This window comes from Pteropus alecto, unplaced genomic scaffold, assembly GCF_000325575.1.
Source record: "Pteropus alecto unplaced genomic scaffold, ASM32557v1 scaffold5, whole genome shotgun sequence".
Lineage (NCBI taxonomy): Eukaryota > Metazoa > Chordata > Mammalia > Chiroptera > Pteropodidae > Pteropus > Pteropus alecto.
In genome coordinates this window covers 17,729,495-17,754,849 of record NW_006441953.1, presented here as the reverse complement: position 1 = coordinate 17,754,849, position 25,355 = coordinate 17,729,495, and the positions used below count along the sequence as shown (strand labels likewise).

General features: G+C 33.1%; 1 protein-coding gene across 7 annotated transcripts in view; it reads left to right on the top strand.

Moving 5' to 3' along the window:
- The window catches only part of RBPJ (recombination signal binding protein for immunoglobulin kappa J region), a 96,470-nt gene that overhangs the window by 49,091 nt on the left and 22,024 nt on the right, over positions 1-25,355 (top strand). For 4 of the 7 annotated variants that reach the window (XM_006918949.3, XM_006918951.2, XM_015594986.2 and 1 more), the window contains 2 exons: positions 8,011-8,049; positions 23,726-23,821. In XM_006918949.3, coding sequence (XP_006919011.1) covers positions 8,011-8,049; positions 23,726-23,821 — 135 coding nt within the window. Of the gene's footprint in view, positions 1-8,010; positions 8,050-10,523; positions 10,696-23,725; positions 23,822-25,355 lie in introns of all 7 variants that reach the window. The other 3 variants (XM_015594989.2, XM_015594990.2, XM_015594988.2) reach the window with 2 other exon arrangements.

Here is a 25,355-nt window from a genome sequence, read left to right as displayed (position 1 = left end):
CATGCCTTTTGGTAACCATTTGTACATATTTGTTGATATGGCAATTTTTAATAGTTTCGAACCTTAGCAGTAATAATTTCAAGTCAGTTTTAAGGGTAAAATCTTAATATGTCTTTTCCATTTTTATTTTAAGCTTACCTATATTCTAGATTTGTGTGTGAGTGGCCTTCAGTTGATGTCTAGGGAGTGCAGTTTCATTTTGCTATTTACCTAAGCCAAACTTAATTAGTAAAGAATAAAACATCTGCCATATAATGCATTTTAGAACAAAATAGAATTTTTTCTGTTGCCTACCATTATCACTGATAATTGTGTGTAGGGTGTATGCGTGTGTTTTTTATATGCACTTTGGAGAAGGGGGTGAAAATGTACATCTTATTTCCTCATTTAAAATTAATGCTATTAATTGGCTAGCTTTTTTGGGAGGTGCTGCACACATGAATTTTTAATTGTTCATACAGATAATGCTTTATTGAATATCTTTGTATGCATAGTTTTGCACAGTCACAAATTGTCTACCTATATAATAAATTTCTAGAATTGCAGTGGTTAGGGATTCTAAGGAATATGTATCTTGAATTATAATAAATATTGTCAAAATGCTTTCCAAAAAGATTGTACAAATTTAAATTCTCAGTAGTACTTGAGAGTTCCTGGTTTCTCCACTGTAAACCAACACTGGGTATTATCGGACTTTAAATGTACAGCAAGTGATTCTTAAATATTTTTAAGAACATAAAAGCTAGCCATAGAGTCTCTACGTGTCACCTCTCATTAATGTTTTTTGATAGGTTTGTCACCATCACCAGTTTCTGTGGCCAGCAACTTAATCAGATTAGTGCCTTTCTTAGGGCAACTTTTCTTTTTTTTTTTTTTAATGCCTACAGCACCTGGTCTTCCTAGGTGGTCTCCCATTCAAGTACTAACCAGGCTCTGCCTTGCTTAGCTTCTGAGATCAGACAAACCTTTTTATTCTGATATAAGTTCACTTTGCAGAAAAATTGCAAGAATATTACAAAGGCGTTCATGCAGATACCACAAGTGTTAACATCCCTCTGTGTACACACACACACACACCCCCCCCAACACACACCCCCCCCCTCCCCCACTCTCCCCCCCCCCCCGCGCCACCCCTTATTTTAACTGGACCGTTTGAAGGTAAGAAGTAGACATTGTGCCCTAAATACTAAAGCTAGTGTTTCTAAAAATAAGGACATTCTCTTACATAACCCCTGTATAGTTATCAAAATCAGAAAATTAAAATTGATATAATTCTGTTCTCTAATCATCTGGTTTTATTCAGATTTTGTCAGTTGTCTAAATAGTGTTTTTTATAGCAGAAGTAAATTCTGGATAGTATGTTGTAGTCAGTTATCATGTGTCTTCAGTTTCTTTTAATCTGGGCCAGTTCCTTGGTTTTTCGTTTGTCTTTCATAACTTTGATTGCTTTTAAAAGTATAGTTTATTTTGTTGACTATTCCACAGTTTAGGTTTATGTTTCCTCATGTTTAGATTCAGGCTCTGCTGTTTTTGGCAGTATAATATCACAGAAGTGGTGTTGTGCTCTTTTTAATGCATCATATTAGGAGGCATTTGTTTTTTTAAATAATTTTCTTGTTTTTCAGTTATAGTTGATTGACATACAATATTATATTAGTTTAAGGTGTACAGCATAGCGATTACACAATTACACATTTATATAACTTACAAAGTGATTGCCTCGATAACTCTAGGACCCATCGGAGACACCATACCTAGTTATTACAATATTATTGACTGTATTCACATCATATTGGGAGGCATTTGATGTCAGTTTATTCCAGTTTAGTCTCTTGATACGTGAAATTGGAGTAGTTTGCCCATCGTCTGCCTCTTCTTGTTGAGGCCACAGATTTTAAGATGCATAATTTTCACACAAGATCTTCATATGTGATATTAATGGATGTTAGCGTTATCACATCTGAGCTGTGCTATCTGGAAATGAGGTTTATTGCTGACTTAACATGGGAAAATCTTTTCCCACGTATGGATTTTTGGAAAGGCACTTTTAATCTGGTAATAATATTGGAGATACCTAAAAAACTAGATGCTAAGAATAGCTGGAGATGGTAGTCTTAGACACCCTGCGTTTATAGCTTTCCACTCTTCCTGCTTCTTTACACAAACTGCTTGTAGACTGTTATAAAGTTTTTTTAAATGAAAAAGAAAAGGTAGAATAAAGGGATTTTATAACAAATGAACAGGACAAACAGACTCATGGACATGGACAATAGACTAATGATTACCTGGGGAGGGGGGAGGTAGACAGCACGAGGGGCAGGGAAAATCATTTCTTAAATTTAAAAAATAAATAAGAAAATGATTGGCTAATCATTTATAAAGGGTAACATACATGAATAAAGATAAGGAATACGTGAGTTCATGTTCACACTTATTTAACTATTACCTGTTTTCCTTCAAATACTAGAAAAAAAGGATAAAATAAAAAATGTTAATAAATATATCAGTGCTAAATATAAAAAAAAGAAGAAAGGGATTTTAAAAATTAAGGCAACAGTGCTTTTCAAATGTTCTACACAGTATCTGTAATAAGAAAGGGAACATGTTTCTCTGCCTGATAGGGCCAGTTGTAAGCATGGCTTGTCTTTGACATCTACCCCATAGGATATTTGTTCTATTAGAAACACGTTACATAAATATGAGAGTCTAGGAGAACACATCATGCCTTGATCATCTTTGTTACAGTAGCCAAGGACCATTACACCTGGTTCTTAAGGTTAGAGCAGGTTTAAAAGTAGTAATTGAAGTAGGAGAAAAGTCAACATGCCTTGCTCAAAGTTGTGCAGCTTAATGGGCTGTTTTATGCCATGGATAGAGAATGAATAAGCTTTTTAAAGTAAAGATAAATTACATATTTACTTTAAAAATATTTTTTCAATCAATCAGATATTAACTTCTTCAGTCATATTCTGTAGGTAGATTATTTAGGTTGTTTACTTTTATAAATCATGTAGATGAACATCTTGAACATATGTCAATGTCCCACTTTTCTTAATAGCATATAAGTTCCATTAGGGCATGGTTTTGTGTCTCTTGTTCACTGATGAATGCCAAGTACCTATACTTCGTCCCTACTAGGTGATTGAATGAATCTGGAGACAATTCTTTTCTAATTGGCCTCTTGTATTTTTTTTGTGAGCAAATTACTAAACAGCTTCCTAATACCATTGTTTTGCTTTTCATGTTAAATGTTTTCACAGAGTATAGTAATAATGTAAATCACCTATTTGTTTCCTTCTACTCGTGGAATGATCATGTATACATCCTTGAGATTATGAACCAGTTTTCTAAATTTTCCCCAATTAAGTGCTGTTTTGTTTCACTTTCTTAAATCATGGTTCAAAAATCCCAGTACTTTTGAACTGTATAAAATTTATGTTCTGTTTATAGTAGATTTGGTGTAAAATTTGGTTTAATTATGAGTGTAGATTGTTTATGCTTTCTTTTCTACTTTTTTCCTGCAAATACTGCACCAGTTTATTACCTTAATTTATTTTAATCTTCTTATTTTAATCTCATTTCTGCATTAAGCAGGAAAATTGTAAAATACAGAAATTACTTTTAGTTCCACAATGCAAGGGCAGAAGAGTTTCCTGCATAACTTGAGCTGCCTTTTCCAGGGAGCTGTTTTTAAAATCGAAGCTCTAATGTTACTAGACAATATTCTAGATAATATCAGATTTCTGTTTTGTAGGAGTACAATTGCTAAATTGTTGTATATTCAAAAAAGTTTTTTCTTGTTTCCCCCCCTTTTGATTTTTGACTTGATTTTCTAATGTGGAGAGAAAAAAGGTGTTAAGATGGTGAAGTTTTGATAAGTTTTATCATGTTTGTTTTCAATATGTTTGTGGTCATATACTTCCTTAACAGATGGTGAGCAAAAAGGAAGTGTGAATATAAGTGTAATGTGTATACAAGTTTTTAACTTATTTGAAAATTTTAATGGTTAGAGGATAAGTGGGAATTTCAATAATGTTTACAGGTAGGAATTACTATGTTTAATGATTAATGACAACTTTTTACAAATTTTTCATACTTCCAGGTATATGAAAATAGATTTAACTACAATAATTAATATTTCCCCAGCTCTTATTTTGAATAAAAGATCATTGTTATTTTAGAAAAGGAAAGCTAGTGAAGATAAAGTAAAATGAATTTGCTAGCTTCAAATTATACTTACGATAGATATTTTGGATAATGTAAATTTTCTTGAACCATAGTATTATATGATCATTACTAGGTAATGATGACATATAGATTTTCGTGTTTTGTTTGCCTGGCCCAATCTGAGGGAAAAGTTTATAGAACAGAAAAAGAAGGAATGGACATGGGTTGGAATATAATCAACTTTATATTGTTAACTTTTGCTTGTTACTTAAAAAAACAGACCAGATTCATAACTTTTTTCCTTTAAATATATAACTGTTTTGATCATTACATTTAATCAGAACTATGTTTTATTAGTATGCATAAAATTTGAGAAACCTCATGCAAATGAGATTGGACAGCCTATAATATAAAAAGATAAATTGGATAGCAGTGACTCTTAGTGTGAGGAATTAACTCAGTATTTCATAATATTGAGTGTTTTTATGGTACTTAAGGATTTAGATTTTTTTGCAATGTTACATATACCATAGACCTATTATGAAAAGAATCTTACATAGAAGTGGTCTAAACTTAGTCCAGCTTATTTCTGGTTCAGTTGTCAACCCAGATCATGTTGATAAGACACTTGTTTTTAAAGTATAATTCAAATAAAGATAAAAATTTGTACCTGCCTATTTCACTATTGCCTGTTGCAAGAGGGAGACAGAACTTAATCTTTAAATGATAATCAGTCTCTGAATGATTGATAGCTGTTTTCGTTTCTGCTGAAAAATAGGTTATTTTAATTGTCTAATATAAATACTAAATTATGAATTTTCTTATGTCGTTTGTGATTAAAGATGGACGTTCTTTTTATAGTAGATAATTCTTGAAGTTTATTTGTTGGTTGCACATAAGATGAGTAGTGGAAAATACATCTTGATATGTGCAGAATGCATATAGTACCAAATTGTTAATGTGTAGACCTATGAATTTTATTAAATAATTAGAATTTAGTTCAATTGTGACCCTAAGAATTATTCATTGTAAACCTACTAAAGGCTTTCATGAATTTTCTCAGAAAACCTATTTTCCCATTCCAATAGATGCAGTAACCGTTTAGTTTTAATGAGATAAATAGACATATGATGGCATATGCATTAAAGAGAGGATTGAGTTGCACACAAAAATTATTAGCTGCTTCATTATGTACTGAAGAAGCAACTTGATCTTATTAAGATTTAAAAGATTCCTAGCCTGAGGATGACACCTAAATGGAATGATGTATCATTTTGAAATGCTCAGCAGGCAAACTGTTGAGTTCTCTTGCTCATGTTTCCTAAGGGGGCAGGAGGGAAGTTGTACAAGCATGCTATGTAATTTAATTGTTGACTTTATCTACTAGGTATGTCCAAAGAAGACCATAGTTAACATTAAGTTGTGAATCTAATTTTGAAAGCACTAAAAAACAGTTGACACTTGAATTTTGAGTGCAGTGGGTCTCCTACTAGACACGTAATAACACTGTGTTAATCCAGTGTTAGATCCCAGAGCGTGCTTGATGGTTGGGGTGTTAGTAGAAGTTTTTATCTCATTTGTTGACTGTCTCTCTCTGAAATTTCCACCATTTTAAGCCCTTAGGTAGATTCTGGCCACACCCCACTTTGTTTCTCTTTATAAAATATTATTCTGCTTTTAAAATATTTATGCAAAGAAGTGTTTTAAACTTGGTTTTTTTGGTGAACTGGTTTAAACATGTTTGTTTTATATCTAATCTAGCAAGACAGTTTTATTTTAATCATATACTATAATGCTACATTTAATCAGTTTCAAAGGTTCAGAAAACTCCTGTAAAAAAAGATTCAAGAGTAGATTTTTACCTTTGATTCCATAATTGTAATTCATGGATTAGCCAACAGTTTAGTGTTATTAAACCTATAGTCTTCAGCAGCCTTGCTAATGTTACTAGTAAAACATCGCGTTTTGTTTTTTGATTTTTTACAATTGGAATATCTTATAGGATGGAATCAAAGAAAATTAATAATAAATAATTCTGACAAAAAATGTGGGTTATTTACTCATTTTTTGGGGTTGCTTCAGTTAAAGCCACTTTTCAATATTTCAGAGTTAATGAAAACACCAAAGTATTCAAAGTCACAGACACCCGTTGCTTGAAAATTATGAGATCGTAAACAATGTCACATAGCATTAAATTACTCTATGAAATGAACTGCATGGGATTCTAAGACTTTTATCATCAAAGTTAATAATTTTATGGAACATCACAAATATAGAGAAATCTTAAGTCAAATTAGGGTCTACAGCCTATAACTGATTATGGACAAGCTACTTAACCTGTTTAATAACCACAACCTTGATTTAAAAAGAAAATTAAAAAATTCTCTTGGTTTTGTTTCTTCAAGTGCTATACCTCCATCATCTGTTTCAGAAGACCTCACTTCCTATTTTGAAGGAAATAGGTCATCACTTAAGAATTAATTTCTTCTTCTTAAACCTGTCTTTCTTAACATCACAATTGACTTCTTTTGTTATTTTAGCTTAACTATTTGTAACTAAAAAGGAGTAATACAGTTCACCCTTGAACAACATGGGGGTTAGGGGTACCAATTCCCCTGCACAGTCAAAAATCTGAGTATAACTTTTGATATTCTAAACTCTTTACTAATAGCCAGCTGTTGACCAGATGCCTTACCAATAACAAACATTCGATTAACACATGTTTTGTATGTTCTGTGTATTATTTACTGTATTCTTAGAATAAAGTAAGCTAGGGAAAAGAAAATGTTGTTAAGAAAATCATAAGAAAATACATTTACGTTATTTATTGGGAAAAAACAAAACAAAACAAAACCGATGTATAAGTGGACATGTGCAGTTCAAACCCATGTTGTCCAAGGGTCAACTGTAATCACTAACATTTATTGAGCACTTACTGCATTTCAAGCACTATTCTAATGTGTTTTCTGTATATTAACACATTAAATCCTTTTAGCAACTCTTCATGTAAGTATAACCCTTGTTCCCTTTTTACAGATGAGGAATCTGAGGTCTAGAAAGTCGGGTAACTTTAGGGTTACACAGCAAGTAAATACCAAATCATGGATTTGAACTCAGCCAATCTTACTCTAGAGCCTTTCTTTTAACATCAATGCTGCATTCTAATTCCAGCCTAAATTATGCTTTCTTGTCTTTGCGCGTGCATTTCTCTTTGCCCCTTTCCCAACCAGTTCTGTTAGTTCATTTAGCCAATTTCTTTTTGAAGGGTGCTGAATCATAAGCTAGTGAAGTAGTCGACATCTAGGTTTAAATTTTGACTCTGCCTGCCATTTAATTTGCTTTGTGACATTGTGCATGTCACTTTCTACATCTTTAGAAATGGGCCAGTATGTTCCTTATGGAATTAGTTTATAATGATTAAAGAGTATAATATATAAAAAATGTATAGCATAGTGCCAGCACCTGATAAACCCTTGTGAACGCTGCTCTACCTCTTGAGCTGTGAGGATTTTCCTGGGTGCTGCAGATTGTGTGAGATGAAAGTCTTTGGTTAGTGGTTTTTTTTGCAGGATGTCTGAAAGGTACCTAGCACACATCTAAACAGTGTGCTGCATACTCATAGTGGATGTGTAAGGTCCACTTAGGGTGTGTTGTGTTTGGTTAGGAACCATTTTAAAGTATTTTGTTATTTCTGGGTATAGATGTTTACTAGAGGATTTCTCTTCACACTGGTCTTCAGTAGGGGTGAAGTATACATTATAGGGGAGATTTCATGGTTCCTAAAACGCTGGCTGAGGAGGATTACATACAGCCTATTTAATTTTTTTTTCTTATTTTTTCCAGAAAATTTGGTGAGCGACCTCCACCTAAACGGCTCACTAGGTAAGCATTATATTAGCCTTTCACCCAAACATTTCATAAAAGTATTAGATCCTATCATTTTAGAAACTGTATTAGGTCCTCTTGAAAATAAGTTTATGAAATATTGGTATCTACATTATAAGCTTATTACCATCTTCCCTATCCCACATTCCCCCCTCACCAAAAAACAAAACAAAACAAGAAAACAGGATAAGAGGATGGAGTTCAAAGGGGAAATTGAAACCTTTGAACAATTAATCTTGGATATTATGTAGTTAATATAACACAGGCTGCTATGTAAAGATAGCTTGCTATATTTAGCGGCATTTAGCTTATCACAATTTGTTGATTTTTAAGTGGCTCTTGAAGACACTTAATAATTGCTTTTAGAAAAGAATTCTATAGGAAACCAAAGATTTTACCCATTTTTAATGAGTCTATAAATATTTTAGTTAGAAATATTAAATTTAAAAGTATTGAAAATGATTTTAAAAAGTTCTGACAGTCAGTGGTTGTAAAATAAAAAGTAAGACACTCAGTTTCACAGTTTTAGTCCTAGAGTTAATGCTAGCACTGAATTGTTAGTATCTTTTAAGAAAATTGTATACATATAAAACACGCCTGTCATTTTTTTTTCCTTTTTAAAGTCTGACATCATACTTGACCATTGTTCTATATCTTTTAATACCTCTTAATTGTATATCTTTTGCCTCGTTCTCTACATTGTCTTCACACTGCTTTTATTTTACATTTCATATTGATAGCCATTTGGGTTATTTCCACTTTTAAAAGGCTGTTGTACTCAGAGAATGATGGGAACATGCCAGAAGGACTCAAAGGGAGCCAGCTTGAAGAGGCTCCCTGTAGCCAAATCATAGGCACTTTGATCATCAAAATTAATAATGATAGTAATGGATTCAAACCCATATAATGACAATTTAGAAGTCTACAGCAAGTTAAAAAATGATTCAGTAAATAGAAGAGAGGAGATAGCTTTTCCGTACAGAAGAAATCTACCTAATGTAGAAGGAATGATGGAACCAGAAAATCATACTTTGGTAACCACTACAATGTTAATTGTTTCAGGCAAAAAATCATTAATGAGTGCTTAAACTATTGGTTTAAAATCTAATGAGAAACAAAATATTTACGTAGTCTCTAAGTGTGCCCTCACAAAGCATGTATTAATTATAAAGCAAAAAATAATAACATGACAGTGGAGAAACCTAGCAGATACCACCTTAATTAAGTGATCAAAATTAACACCACCAGTAATGGACAAATAAATATTATGTGCATCCTGAGAGGGACACATATCACTTTTATAGGGTTGTTGCTATAATGCGTAAACATCAAACAGGCATAAATGAGGGACATTCTATAAAATTAATGGCATTTACTCTTTAGAATTTTCAAGATCATGAAAAACAAAGATAGGAATTCCAGATTAAAGGAGACCAACAAGACATGACAACTAAGTTCAACTAAATCCTAGACCAGGAGAAAAGTTTCTTTTGCTCTAAAGCTGGAGTTGGAAAACATTTTCTGTAATGGGCCAGTTAAGAAACGTTGGGCTTTTTGAGCCATACTGAGTCTTTTGTGACTTTTCAACTCTTCGTTTATCCCCAAATCAGCCATAGAAAACATATAAATGAACATCTGCACATCTTTTGCAACTCAACTGAATTTTGAAAAACTGATGGCTATCCTGATTTGGCTTGATGGTGGTAGTTTCTCAACACTGCTCCTTCTCCTCTTCCCAATAAAGAACATTAGTGGGAAATAGCAACATGTTGAGTAAAACCTGCGGATACAAATACTGTATCAGTGATAATCGCATTGTGATTATATAAGAGAGTGTCTTTGTTTTAAGAAATAAACACTGAAGTATTTTGAGTAAAGGGGCTTTATGTCTATAGTGTGCTATTAAATAGTTTTAAAATGTAGTGTACAAATATGGTAACGTTAACAAATTTGAAGAGTCTGGGGAAAGGGACTAGGAATTCTTTATATTACTTTTGCATCTTTTCCTTAAGTTTGAAATTAGCTTCAATATTTTTTTTAAAAACTTTTTAAAAAAGATATTACATAAATATTCCAGATCAAGTGGGCTTAGAAAATATAACTTGTCTTACAAGTCCATGTAAATAATATTTTTAATTACTTATTTTTATATGTCTTGAAAGAATTCTAAGTGGAATTGCTTAATTCACATATATAGACATTTTGAAATTTAAAATTTAATAGATACATATTTTTATTTCATTACCAACAGCAGTAGGTTGGAGTGACTCCTAACAATAAAATATATTTTGATGAATAAATTAGTTACTTTAATGGATACCTCTATAAAAATAGCAATCAAGACAATGATAATAAATATAAGGAAAAATTCCTTTCCATAAATATATACAATAATATAGTTAGGCCCCATCTACTTTATTATGATTTTCCATTTACCCTTTAAGCAGTTATCCCTGTTTGGAAAATTTTAGTAGCTTTTAGGACTGCCTGCTTCTGGCCAAGATGGAGTAACAGGGACTGGAATTACTCTTCGGCCTGAAACAACTAAAAACCTGGACAAAAATATATGAAACAGCGGTTTTCAAGATATTGGACGGCAGGCAAGAAAGGACAGTGATCCTTGAGAGACAGGAGACAAATGAGGTGAGCCCTGCGATTGCTCCAGCTTAGTGTCTGGAGAGAGTTTCCAGGATGTGATATAAGGAGGGAAATCCAGGTGGAGCCTAGTAAGCACCTTGAAGTGATGGAGTTGGGAATCGAGAGAGACCAAGGTGGCTAGAGTTTCCAGGGCAGAGAAGTAGAGAGGAAAGTGCTACACAGAGTTCCAGAGATCTGCAGAGGTTCCCTCAGTCTTCAGCTGAGTATTGATCAGCACATGTGTGTGAGGAAACTACCCAAGATTGGGGACGTGGAGGAGAACCAACCCAAAGAATTAGAGGCAAGAATTTCTAAAGTTCACTCAGTACTACAAATTGTACCTGTTCTCAATAGCCAGTGTGGAAAAATCTCATAATTCACAGCACATGGACTAGAGTATTCAGTATTCGGAAGAGTTTTGCTTCAGTAGTGGTACAAAATTAGGCCTAGATTAAATGTTGCTCTGGTTTCATCTAACAACTTAAAAGCAAGATTGAAAGGATCAAACTCTTCCCAAATAACTGTACCAGAGCAAAGCTAAAAATATTTATAGGAATAGACAAATATCCAGCACTCAAAAAGGTAAAATTCATTGTGTCTTAATATTCAATCAAAATATCCTAGTCATACTAAGAAGCAGGAAAATATGAATTCATATGAGGAGAAAAACCAGTCAGTTAAAGCTAACCCAGAAATGACACAGGTGATAGACAAAGGCATTAAAACAGTTATATTTATCTTATATATGTTCAAGATGCTAAGATTAGGAGTTTACAGAAATTTTCTCTAAAGGGTCAGGTGGTGAAGTTTAGTTTTTTGTAGTCCATACACCCTCTGTTGGAACTACTCCGTTGTAGCCTAAAACCAAATGTAGACAATATGTAAACCAATGGATGAGTCTGTATACTAGAATACAACTTTATTTCTAAAATAAGTGATAGTTTGGATTTGGTCTTCAGGCTTTAATTGCATATCCCTGAGCTAGAGGAGAGATTAAACAAGTTAAAGAGAGAACATGGAAGATAAAAAAAAGGGAAGATACAGATCATATTTCTAGAGATGAAAAACATACAGTACTTAAGATGAGAAAAATACACTCGATGGGATTAATTGCAGAAATACACCACTAATGAAAGATTAGTGAACTTGAAGACATGGCAATAGAAACTATCCAAAATGAATCCCTTAGAGAAAAGTCTGAAAAAAAATATGCTTAGTGAGCTGTGTTTTTTATTCCAGAGGATTAAGATACATGTAATTGGAGTCATTAAAGGAAGAGAGGTTATAACTAAAAGAATATGTGAAGAAATAACAGCTGAACATTTTTTAAATTTGATGAAAACTGTTCCAAGAAACTCAGTGAACCCCAAGTGCAAAACCTACACTGAAGCACATGATAATCAAATTGCTTAAAGTCAGTGATAAAGAGAAAATGTTAAAAGCAAAAGAGAAGAAAGATAAATTATATACAGAGGAGCAAAAATAAGGATGATAGGAGGTTTTTCATCTGAAACCTTGCTAGGTAGAAGACAGTAGAGCAAGAGCTTTAAAGTACCCAAGGAGAGAAATATAGCAACCTAAAATTTTATACTCAGTGGAGGCAAAATTAAGACCTTTTTAGACATAAAAAACTAAAAAATAATCACAAACAGGCATGAGCTACAATAAATGTTAAAGAACTCCTTCAAAGCAGGACAGTCATATCCAATGGAAATCTGATTCTGTACAGATTACTGTCAAAAATGAGGAAGGTGACATCACTACAGATTTTACAGATATTTAAAGAATAACAAGCAAATATTATAAATAACTTTATGCTAATAAATTTTACAACTTTTGAAGAAATGTACAAATTTCTTGAAACTAGCAAACTGCTCAAGCTTACTCAATAAGAAACAGCCCTTTTAGCTAAAGAAATTGAATTTGTAATTATATGTCTTCCCACAAAGAAAACTACAGGCTCAGATGATTTTACTGTTGAACTCTACCATACATTTAAGAAATAAATCATGTCATCTATATATACTCTTCCAGAAAATCGAAGAGCGGCACATACTTCCCAATTCATTCTGTGAGGACAGCATTGCCGTGTTATTAAAAGCAAAGACATACAAGAAAATAAAACTATAGACCAATATTCCTTGTGAACATAGAGTAAAAAGTCTTAACAAATTTTCAAAATAAATAACAATATGTGGAAGGGATAATACATTATGACCTAATGAGATTTATCTCAGAAATAGAAATCAGTCAGTGTTATTCAATATATTAACAGAACAAAAAAGGAAAATCATATAGTCATCTCAAGGGATTTCATCCAACTAGGAATAGAATGGAATTTCCTTATTTTGATAAAAGATACACATGAAAAAGAATATATTTAGCAGCATACTTAATTGTGAAAGACTGAATGTTTTCTCTCAAGATCAGGAACAATGCAAGGGTGTCCACTCTCAGCACTTTCGTAGCATTATAGTAAAGTTTCTGTATAGTACAATAAGGCCAGAAAAAGAAATGGAAGGCGACCAGATTGGAAAGAAAGAAGTAAAACTTTTTATTTGCAGACGTCAAGATTATCTATATAGGAACTTCTACAGAGTCTTTAAAACTACTAGAACTAATAAGTGAGTTTAACAAGGTTGTACATGATCAATATATAAAATATACTATTTTCCATACTAGTCATGAATAGTGGGAAATTAAAATTGAAAAAATAATTCTATTTACAGTAGCATCAAAAATATGTAATTTTTCAGAGAAAAATCTAACAGATTTTCTAAAACTCTACTGTACTAAAACTATACACTGAAAACTACCACCAGACATTCCTGAAGAGAACTCAAAATCCTAAATAAATATTCTTTGAGCAGAAGACTCAACATTGTTTAAAGGTCACTTCTTTCCAAAATCATCTATGGATTCAATATAATTTCAATGAAAATCCCATTAGGCTTTTTGTAGCAGTTGAAAGCTGTTTCTAAAATTTAAATGGAAATGCAGATGACCTAGAATAGTCAAAACAAACTTGAAAAAAAGCAGCAAGAACTCGTACTACCTGATTGCAAAACTTGATATAAAGCTACAGTAATCAAGATTATTGGTGTAAAGATAGCCAAGTAGATCACTGTAACAGAGCAGTGAATGGAAATTATCCTTGAGATACATATTTTTCAATCAAGGTGTGGAAAGGCAATTTATAGTTAAAGGGTTTTTAACAAAGAATTCTGGAGCAATTGGATATCCATATGCTCTTGCTATTTATATACACAAAATAACTATGATTCATACCTAAAACCATATATAAAAATTAGCTCGAAATAGACCTAAAACTAAAACTTTAAATTATACAGCATTAAAGGAGAAAATCTTTGTGACCTTGGGTTAATCAAAGATTTCTTAGATATAACATCAAAAGCATATCTATGGAAGAAAGACTTTGATTTACCTCATCAAAATTAGGAATAAGGCATTCATTCAGATTATGAAAGGAACTCTCAAAGTCAATAATAAGGAAATTACTCATTTATTAAATAGGAAAATGATTTAATAGATCCTTCTCTAAGCAATATATACATATGGCAAATAACCATTAGAGAAATGTAAATTAAGATCACAGTGAGATACCACTATATACCTATTAGGAACAACATACCCTCCTACACTGGAGTGAGTATACAAAATAGTATAACTTTGGAAAATAATTTGGCACTTTCTTAAGTTAAAGACCCCCGCCATATGGCCCAGCCATTTATTTTATTCTTACATATTTAGTCAAGAAAAATTAAAACGTGTATACAAAGATTTGAATACAGTTGTTAGTGGTAGTGTTAGTTGTAGTAGCCATACAGGCATAACCCAAATACCTGCCAACACATAAGTGGATCAACAATTTTCAGTCTATCCTACATGCATTTCTATTCAATAAAGAGGAATAAACTATTGATACACACAGCACAGGTGAATCTTATGATGATTATGCTTAATATTCTAAAAAAATAGTAAAAGAAGAGTACATGCTGTATGGTTCCACTTTTATAAAATTCTGGACAACGCAGAGTAATCAATAAACCAGATCAGTGGTTTTATGGGAGTGGGGAGAGACAGGAGGAGGGATTATAAAGAGGCAGAAGAGAAATTTGAGAATGATGACTATCTTTACGTGGATTTTGGTGATAATGTATACGTATGCCAAAACCTACCAGATTGTACACTTGAAAATAAATGTGTTTTATTTCAATTAAATCTCAGTAAAGCTGTAAAAAATTTTAGTAGCTTTTATTCTTTAAAAATACCTTTAAAAAAATTAGTGTATCTTCTGGGGAGAGTTTGGGTGAACTTTCTTTTAAAGTTTCTTAAGGAGGGCAAACTTACAAATTTTTATTCTTTATTATCAATGCTAGAATAAACCAAATTTAGCAAAAACAGTTTGTATAAAACAGAAAATTTTAATGTAAAATCAGTGACCAATTCTGTGATAAGAATTTAATTTTGAATGCAAAGTTAAAAATCAGGATATTTTCCCTTGTGATAGTATAGCACATTTAAGTCCCTTCTGGCTCTTTTTAACCATGTTTTTTTATTTCTCCTTTAAAGAGTTTTTCCTATTAGGAAAATTTTAGTGTCTTTTATTTGATCAAAAATATTTTCAAAGGAATTTTATGTCTCTTCCCATTGTGGTATGTGTATGGGCAGGGGTGGAGAATTTAATTCAGAGAGGGTTTCTTTCCCTGTAAAAAAAAAAAAAATCTTTTAAACCTACCCTATTCTGTTTTTACCCCCATCTTCCAAATTAACCAATATTGAAAAAATATCTTGTTATTTAGAGATTGATATTTTGGGGATAGTGTTCTAAGCACAATTATACATACACAGAGTTTAAATTTTTGATTAAGAATAGTTAACATTATGTACTATTCAGCATTACTATGGTTTCACTTTTTTAAAAAAAAATACTGTATTCTTTCAGAAATATTTATGATAGAAATTGAGTGTTAACTCTTAAGGATGTTCCACTGTCTTGAAATAGTCCCTTTAATTTGGCTCACAGGTATAACTGACTGGATTCAAAAACAAAAGAGAATAACCAGATCTTATACTAACGTATGAAAATAATTGTTCTTTTATTGTGGAGACTTCTTATTTTGTAATTTTGAGCCTGTTATCATCAATGAAAACATTAGTTGCAGTGCAGTTAGGCAATTTCCAGAATGCTGAAGGGATCACAATGAGTGTGCCTGTCCCTGTATAAGAGTAGTTCTGAGTTCTGAAGTCATGACTACAGCAGGACTGTACTACATGCTTTAGAAATACATAGATGTTATTCAGCTTAATACCCCATGTATTTACTAAGCGACTTTGCCCTGTTGTCAATAACCAAAAGGTTAGAACTGGAATCTTGAAGACTCTTGTGTTATAAGCAGCCTTCACAGGCATATAGTCTTAACTTTCTTCCCCTCTACAACACTGCAAATTAGTATCTCATGCTTTTGCTTGAATTCATTTAGTATCAGGATTTCCTTTATCAGGTAAATTTCTTTAAGGTTCTCTGTAATCCTTTGAACTATTTTGTTTTCTCTGCTGAAAAACCTTTTATCGGTCACTTGAACTAACACTTTTTTTGGAAGCCCCACCCCTGTCGGTTTCACTGCCACCCCTCTTTGTTCTCACTGTACTTGTACATACCTCCATTACTGCTTTGGTCAGACTATGAAAAAACTCAGTTTCTGAAGTTCCTTATTGGCTTCATTTGAAGGTTACCTGGAGTAAGTAATAACATCCTAAGGTGATAGTTAAGAAATAGCCTCCGTATCTGTTCACATCACTGTGGGTTATATTTATTTTATAAGTACTGTATATTAATTTTGGGATTCCATTGACTTTAAGCAAGCCCCCATTTTTTTCTTTTTGAATCTCTTTTTCTTCCATAGCATGCAATTTTGAAATATTTTACCAGTGCCTAATGAGACTCTTAAAACAATGTATTCTCCTTGTCTACCCTGGATTATAAAGCTAACGTTACTGTTTACTATGCCTGTTTATGATTTAGCCCCTTCGTTTGTGACAAGAGAATCGAACCATTCACTTTTTATATTATTGACTTAGGTCAGATTAATGTCTGTTTTGGCCCTTTTCTAGTAGTCACTTTAACCTAGTCATGGATTCTCCTTTTACTTTATCATGAGACAACCATGAAGTAACAAACACCATGTATACTAAGTAGACATGAAATGAATTTAGATTTATAGTAAAATAAAACCATAATGTTAATCTACATTAATAGTAATGTGTGACTTTTGCTTTATATAGTATTAGTCTAGTAATTAGTTCATGTACAGTAAATAATTTATATAAAAGTGATTACAACTAATAGTCAACTTTTCTTAGGCCAGTCATATGTTTGTAGGGCAATTTGGGGGAAGAAGAAAACGGGATAGAATCGAAAGTGTCTGCATGGTCCCTGAGATTCACAGAGCCAAGTTCGGATAAACTAGGCAAAAAATCTTAACCAAGATGATGACCTCTCTTTGAATGTTAGTACCGCTACTGTTACATGTTCTCAAAATCCTCAAGTCTCAGATTTTTCTCTACAGACTATAAAGCCTTAAGTAAGTTGTAAAATGGTTTATGTCCCAAGTAAACTTTTAAAATAATAAAACACAGAAGTGCTGGTGACCCAATCCTTACAGTGTAACCACCTGTCTATTTGGGAGGGGGAATAAAAACCATGAAGAGTTTATCAGAACTTGAAAGGATTTGTCTCTTGGCTGTGTGACAGGATTTGAAGCAGTTTGTCTATATATTTACTTCCACAGATTTATGCGAGTTTACTTTTACTTTTATTATAAGGAGGAAATGAAATGAGATTTGCTGGCGTTCTCCTAGGGACGTGACCTGTACCATCGTTGTAGAAACCTAGTGTAGCTGCCTTAATGTTTCATTAGTGTTAGAGAGTTTGTTGGCAATGTCTCCAGATTATCGTTTTCAGTCCTGTGGTAAAAGAATTGGTTTCACTGTATTTGATCTAGTTTCTCTTAAACTTCTTTGAGTTGGGTCCTCTTCGTTGCACATCATAACTGTTGTGGAACTCACTTTGAAAAGTATTGTCTGAGATGGTGTGAAAGACTTGTAACTGCTGGAATCTGACAGAAATGGGGCAGCTCCATGGTTTTTTTTATTGCGAGGGTGGGGGGAACATTCCGAAATAAAAGTGAGAAGAGTTCAAATTTGAGGAAGAGTTTTAAAAAAGAAAACCTTTGTTAAATGTCAACCAGGAATAAACTTAATTGGTCAAAAAATGTAGCATGTCATTATTCATTCTGTTTTGCAACTTTTTCTTTTACAATCCTTTTATTTTTTTATTGCCTCTGCAGAGGTCAGCAATTTTTTTTTTTAAGTTTATTGGGGTAACATTGGTTAATACAATTATATAATTTTCGGATGTACATTATAATTTGACATCTATATATTCTATTGTGTGATTACCACCCAGAGTCCAGTTTCCTTCAGCTACCATATATTTGATCCCCTTTACCCACTTCACCCTCCCCCATCCCCCTTTATTTGACCCCCTTTACCCTGTCTACCTCTTCTCTCCTCCCCGACCCCTTACCCTCTGGTAACCACTAACTAGTCCAGTGTTCATGTTCCTGAGTCTCTGTTTGTCCTTTTCAAGCAAATGTTTTCTGTAAGGAGCTAGTACTACACATTTTAGGCGTCTAGGTCCATATACTATCTCCATTGCATAGACTTCCTTTCTTTTTTTACAACCCTTAAAAAAAAAAAATAAATGGCATTCTTAGCTTCTAGAGAGTAAAAAAACGGACTGCTAGGTTTGCTGACCACTGGTCTATAGTACTCTACCTAAAAGTGTACTCTGCAGCTCTCTAAAATGTTTGCAGGTTGGAGGGGGTGTTTGTGTGTGTAATTACTAATAGGTTTCTTTACTAGATGACAGTTTATGTTGGAATGTTAAATTTGGATTTCACAAGTGACAAAAATCCGGTTTGTGAAGTATAGGGACTCAGCCTCTTGGTAAGGATGACTGTCTGGACATCCAACCTTTAGTTGGTGTTGGCTCTGGTTACCTCCCAACTCACTCCACCGACCCCCATACACATGCAGAGGTCTAGTTTAAATCACTTATTTACCCCTTGCCCCAATCACGGAGGTTTATATGAATGTGGTGAGGAAGTAAGGGGTCTGTTTTCAGAATGGGGGTTAGCACCATAAAGATATTCTTTTTGTGAATTTTGTTTGCTGATTAAAAAGTTTGAATTTTATTAAAGAAAACACAGCCAAAAAAATTGACAAGAAATAATGATAGATGGTTTAAACATGTCAGATTAGAATGGCATTTACCATGATTTTATGTTTAAAAATATTGATAAAAGTAAAAGTTTTTGCTTTTCTAAATAGTTAAGCTTCCATGTTACTTCTTTCAAAAGTAGTTGCTCCATGGTGTTCTTCAAATAATTTTTAATTGTTTTTTATTCACAATGAATATTTTTATTATAGGGATTTATTAATTGAAATTAACAGAATACACTTAAAAACTTATTAGAATAGTAACTTCCAACAAATTATGAGTTTTAACTTTGTTGTTGTTTTTAACAATTCAGTAATACAAAGTAGTAACTCTACTGGTAATCTTACAGCACCTACCTTATGTTTTCTAGTGATAAAATTTCCTTCCTTCTTTCTTAAAACAATGGATGACTTTGACATTTTGTTGGAATGTTATTGGTTTTCTTTAGTCCAGTGGTTTTCAACTCAGGTGACCTCCTTCTCTACCTCTTGACATTTAGCAATATCTGGAGTCATTTTCGATTGTCACAGTTTGAGGAAGGGCACTACTAGCTTTCTAATGGGGGAAGCTAGAGATACTGCTAAATATTCTGCAGTGCACAGGCCATTCCCCTCACAACAAAGAATTATTTTGCCCAAGATGCCAACAGTGGTGAAATTGAAACCTCTTCAGTCGATGAAACCTTATTCTATGTGGATGAAAAGCACATGGGCTATCATTCTATGGGCTTTACTATTTAATTGTATTTCTTTAGAGTTTACTTTTTTTTTTTTATGGCTCCTTAAGTTCCCAGAAATAAATTATCAACCTTTAATTGCTAGAGAATTGCTATTAAGAAAGCAAAGTTGTTGTTTTTTTTTCTAATGAAGTTATATGGCAAGTTACTAATACGAGACAGCTATTGTTAGTGATTACCTTAAGGTTCTAGTTTTTTTCCCAGGAATTTGTATTGTAAATATGAAGGGAAAGACAGAAAAACTGGAATTGTCATCTTGCATTCATCAAACACCTTGAGATCTGAAATCATTTGTCACGATCATAATTGTGGAGCGTTACTTCCAATACAGGCAACTAGCATGATACCAGTGCCTGGGACATAATAGGCTTTTGGTAAATCTTTAATGGGAAGTTGGGTAAATGTCCATCTTACTTGATGTGCTTGCAAAACGGGTGCCTTACAAACAAGTCTGATACTTCACCTCCAGGTCCTTTTCATCTCTGCTCTTAAACTTCAATTGCAGTCACCTGTTTCTTCTCCTGCACCCTTTCTAAGAAAATAATAATAATAGGTAGAGTTTACTGACACTTGGTATTTGTCAGTAAGGCTAACTTACTTTAATTTTTTTTCTCACTATATGAGGTATTACTATTTTTTTTACAGGTTGAGAAAACTCAGGTTTAGTAAGTGACAGGAGTTAAAAGATTCAGACCCCTGTTTGCTTCACACCAAAACTGTACCCCTAACCATTGCAAAATATCTGATAGTATAATTTTGTCCTTGAGAGCCAGACTGCCTCAGTTTGAATCCTGGGTCTTCAGTATCACCTTGAGAAAGTTATTTAATCTCTCTCCCATTTCTAAAATGTGCCTAATAGTGCATCTTAAAAGACTTTATAGTCTGGGAAGACAAGAAAAAAAGACATGAAATCTGACAAACATGGCAAGTAATTGCTAAATGATATAACAGAGACTATAAATGAAGATAGAATTTAGTGTGGAGAAAATACACTTGCCACTTAAAATTTTTCTTTTCAAATGTATCACAACTTTTCAGGTTTTATGCCAGAGACTAGATATCTGTGCCATTTTTGTCAAAGTAATAGCCTTGTCTTGGGTTTTCTTTTGTTTTCTTATTCACCCTGAACTCTTAGGTCAGTCACTGACTTAGGAACACCTCAAATCCCTCATCATCTTTATCCTCCCTCGGCTGCACTTCTTGTCTAGTACCCAGCAGGTTTGAGAATACGCTCTCTCTGTTCCCACTTTGGGATGTTAGTGGGAATTGGCACCATCATTTATGGATCCCAGCATTAGTTGGTCCTTTGATAACTGATCTTTAGTTGTTTTACTTGTCCATAGTCAGCTTCTTTCATTACCTAGAGGGTGTTTCCAAATGGACATTATAATGACCTCTCTCATTTTTGAAATAACTTGTAAGGTTTTCTGTTTGCTGGCATTTGTTAGACTTCTTACTAAAATTAAAGTGACTTTGACCTCTGTAGCATCTCATTTTTTGATTGTTCCCCTCTTTTTTTCGAGGTTGTCTCCTTCCATAGCATCTAATAAGTATTCCTAGTTCTACTCCTTACCAGTTTATACATTTTCTTCTTGACTCTCCTGTCACTGCATTTCCTTTCAGAGATTTCATTCACTTACATGGCTTCGTTTGCCAACTGTATGCCAGCGAACTCCACTTTTGCAGCCCAGACCCCTGTCTGGAACTACAGATGGGTATTTCCAACAACTTATTGAATACTTCCAGCATGGAGTAGTCAATCCAGGGTGTTGACATTTGTCAAACAGAGCCTATTAATGTGTATACCCACTTCTCCCAAAACAAAAGATATGAGTCATTCTTAAGTCTTTTTCATTTCCTCTAGTATCTTCTCTTGCCTCTTTCTTAATTTATCAGCCTTTTTCCAAGTCTGTCTTCTTGTCTCTCTGCTTTCTAATCCTTTCTCTATTCCACCACTAGAATTAACTAAAAAGGAAAATTAATTTATGTTTTAAAAACCTCAAGATCTGTTACTGCCTTTTGTGTAGATTGAAAATCCAGGTTCCACAGCATGGTGATTTTCTATAATGGGTTAAGAAAAAATTAAATCTTTTCTCAATCTTCAAAGATAGATTTTTAAAAACATTTTAAGTTTTTCTCTAGATTTCTTAAAATTTTTATTAGTTGCTGCCATTTTTATCATCTATCGGAGTGATACATGAATTAGCTTAAACTTTCATACTTAACATTTAAGTTTACAAATGTCAGATTGTCAATTTGGCAGGCCTTTACACTTCCACTCTACCCAGCTATGAGCTTTATTCACTGCCGTGGCTTACTTTAAAATCTTAAGAGAATTTGTTTCAGTTTCTGACTGCCACTTATTAATTGCAAGATATTGGGCAAGACATTAAAAATGATATTAACAATACTTACCTATCTGGATTCTGAGGATTAAATGAAATGATGCATTTAAAATGCTTAGTTTGAGACCTGGCACACAGTAAATACTCAAGAAATATTAGCTGCTGCTGTTTTGTTGTTGTAGCTGCCTTACTCCTCAGTCCCAACATCTCACATACCCAAAGGTGCAGGGTCATTCATGACTTTGTCCATACTACGTGCATATCCCAGAATGCCTTATTCATTCCTCCCACTCCTGTCTGCTCCTTTTCCTTTAGAACACCTCTTCTAAGAAATTTTTCCTGGCATTTAGCCCTTTATTGCCCTCCCCCCACCCCCATACATAGATATCCCCTTATTGGTACTTCTGCTCATACTTCTATTTGGATGATGTTATTGCATTACAATTTGTTTTACTAACTGTTGTCTTCACAGTACTTGGATAGGGATTTATTTAATCTGTTGGATCCCAGTATTACCTGTCCTACGTTGCAGCTAACAGGTTTTCAGTCAATAAACATAAGTGCTGTCATCTAGATTATCTTATTTGATCCCCACAACCACTGTGTTAGGTCAGCGTTATTACCTATTATCAGAAAAGAAACTGAGGTTGAATGATTTGCCCCAGGCTACTTAGTTTCTCTAAGTGCTGCAAGTTTAGAATTCTCCACATCTGCTGTGTAGCTGTCCTCTTATACCTGTGTCATTTATTTATGATATAAATAAAACAGCATTTAACTTATTAAAAGTGTTTCTTGATCGTCTTTGAAACATCTTTGGTTTAATTTTGCAATGTGAAAAAAAAGAGAAACCTTCAGAATTGAGAGTCTGCCGATTCAGAGTTATTTAAGTTTGATCTGCGTAGACCTTGTGTTCTTTGTAGTATTGGTTAGCAAAATATTGGGTGAATAAATATATTCAACACTTTGAACTTTTCATATAATTTATACACAGTAATAGGTAGTCAGAGTACTTTTACTTGAAAGAATTAACATTGTAATTTTTTCCAAAATTTAATTCAGTTTTTCACTAATTCCAATTAGGCTTTCTTAAATTTTGTTATATATTTAGTAACACCCTTATGAATAATTATGTGTTTGTATATACATAATAGTTCTTTCTCAGTCATTATGTAGGGTTGTTATTTTAAGAACATGTAATAATATATTCGTATGACTTAATGATTTGTTATGGGTTTGTATTCAATGAAAAACACTCATTCTAATAGCTGGAGAAGAGGGGTTAGTGGTGGTGGGATTAGATTTTTAAATATAAAGTATCGCATGTCATTAATTTTGTAAACAGTTTAAAGCCAGATTAGCAGTGCATATAGTGATTCTAGAAGTTGTAATTGTGGTTTAATTCAGTTACAGCATAAATCCCAAGAATGAGGGACAGTTTCTTTTTTTAAGGAACAAAGTTTAGAGTTGCATATGAACATTATTTATTGCCTCATTGTATAATATTCCTTAAATTTAGTTCATCGGTTTGTGTTGCTTTCATTTTTAGGTTTGCTTGTATAAAAAAATACTTATAAGCATTTTTCTCATTACAGAGCATAGTAATATTCTAAATCTCACCTCTGTAATAGTAATGTTTATATTTTATTTTAGGGAAGCTATGCGGAATTATTTAAAAGAGCGAGGGGATCAAACAGTACTTATTCTTCATGCAAAAGTTGCTCAGAAGTCATATGGAAATGAAAAAAGGTAAGATTATTGTTTTTCTTGTGGATTGTTCATTGTAGCTATCACGTGAATTTGCAAATGATATGTTAATATGCAAGGAAGAGGATGGTTTCTGTTGGGTTATTTGCAAGTCCAAAATGAAAAATAGGGGGTTTGTCTCTGTTGAAGAGGAGAAAGAAAGCAAATTATGGCAGATTTAGTAAAGATCATCTATCTGAGTCCCTATCACAAAATGTAATCATAATTTTTCTTTTGGGCTACATGATGTTCTATAAGTATTTCTATAATACATTAGCTCATTCAAAAGTAGCTTTCTTTTTGGTGGAAAATGTAGTTTTATAAACAAATGTGACCCCAAAAGTACCATATCAAAAAGGAAAAGACTAAACAAATTCCTGAATTGAACTATGGAGTGATTGTAAAGAAAAGGGCTCCCAGCCCTCTTCCAACCTTGACCCTGTGCCTATTCAGATTAAGGGAAAAAAGGCAAAACCGATTTGGAACTCTCATACTGCATGAATATGGGTACTACACAAAAGACTTACAAATCAGATAAGCCAAAAATATAACAAAGTAATCTTCATGTTTAGAATTTGTCACAGTATCTTATAAATGTCAGCATTTTTGTTGTATGGTTGTAGACTTTTCTTGTTTGTTTTTTTCACTTAATTCCTAGAATTTCCTCGTTAATAATTTTTCTAGTCTTTGTCTTGCAGACAGCATTTTTCTGTTGAGCATTTCATGGACAAAGGCTTGTTTGTGGGGAAAGATGAAAGATTTTTTTGGATTGGCTAAAGAAAGGTACCAAACTAAAGTGAGAAAAGGAATGAAAACTCATGTTTGGGTGTTGGGTTGAAAGGAATGAGTGGAATCTTAGAGTTTGTGAGATAAAGGAAACCTTTATCTTTAGCATATGTATAAGAGAAGGGAAATGTTAAGTATATAATTAATTAAAAGTTCTCTAAATCTCAGCCGAAAAGAAGGTGAAGATATTTAATTGATAATTTTATCTTCAAAGAAGGTGAACAAGTGAAAACATCAGTTAGGACTCATACTGCCAGGTGTTGTTTTTTATCATTATTCAAGTTTACTAAATTTCTGATTATTTTATCTAACTTCTCTAATAGAAATTAATCATCTGATTTGTAGTTAAATATTGGAAGAAGTTGGTATCTGCAGTTTGGGACATAGAAACCAAATTGAGATGGTGGCCTCTTTTTTCCGAAGATGATTCTGGAAATACTCGCGTGTGTGTGTGTGTGTGTGTGTGTTTTTAATAATGAAGTTGACTGTGTGTACATAGCAAATCATCTGTTTGTTGTTGTTATTGTTATAGTCGTCTCATTACTTGAGACGACTCTCAAATTAGGCCACCCTTGCACCTCACAGTTAATTTGAATAAGGAACAGTTTCTCAGTCAAGAGTGAGGCATTGTTCTGGAAATGCTTTTACACACGTTTTTAAATTTTACTCTTCTGAATAATCTTGAAAATAGGCATGTTATAATCCCCATTCTGTGAGTGGGGACACTAGAGACAGAGATTTTACACATGCC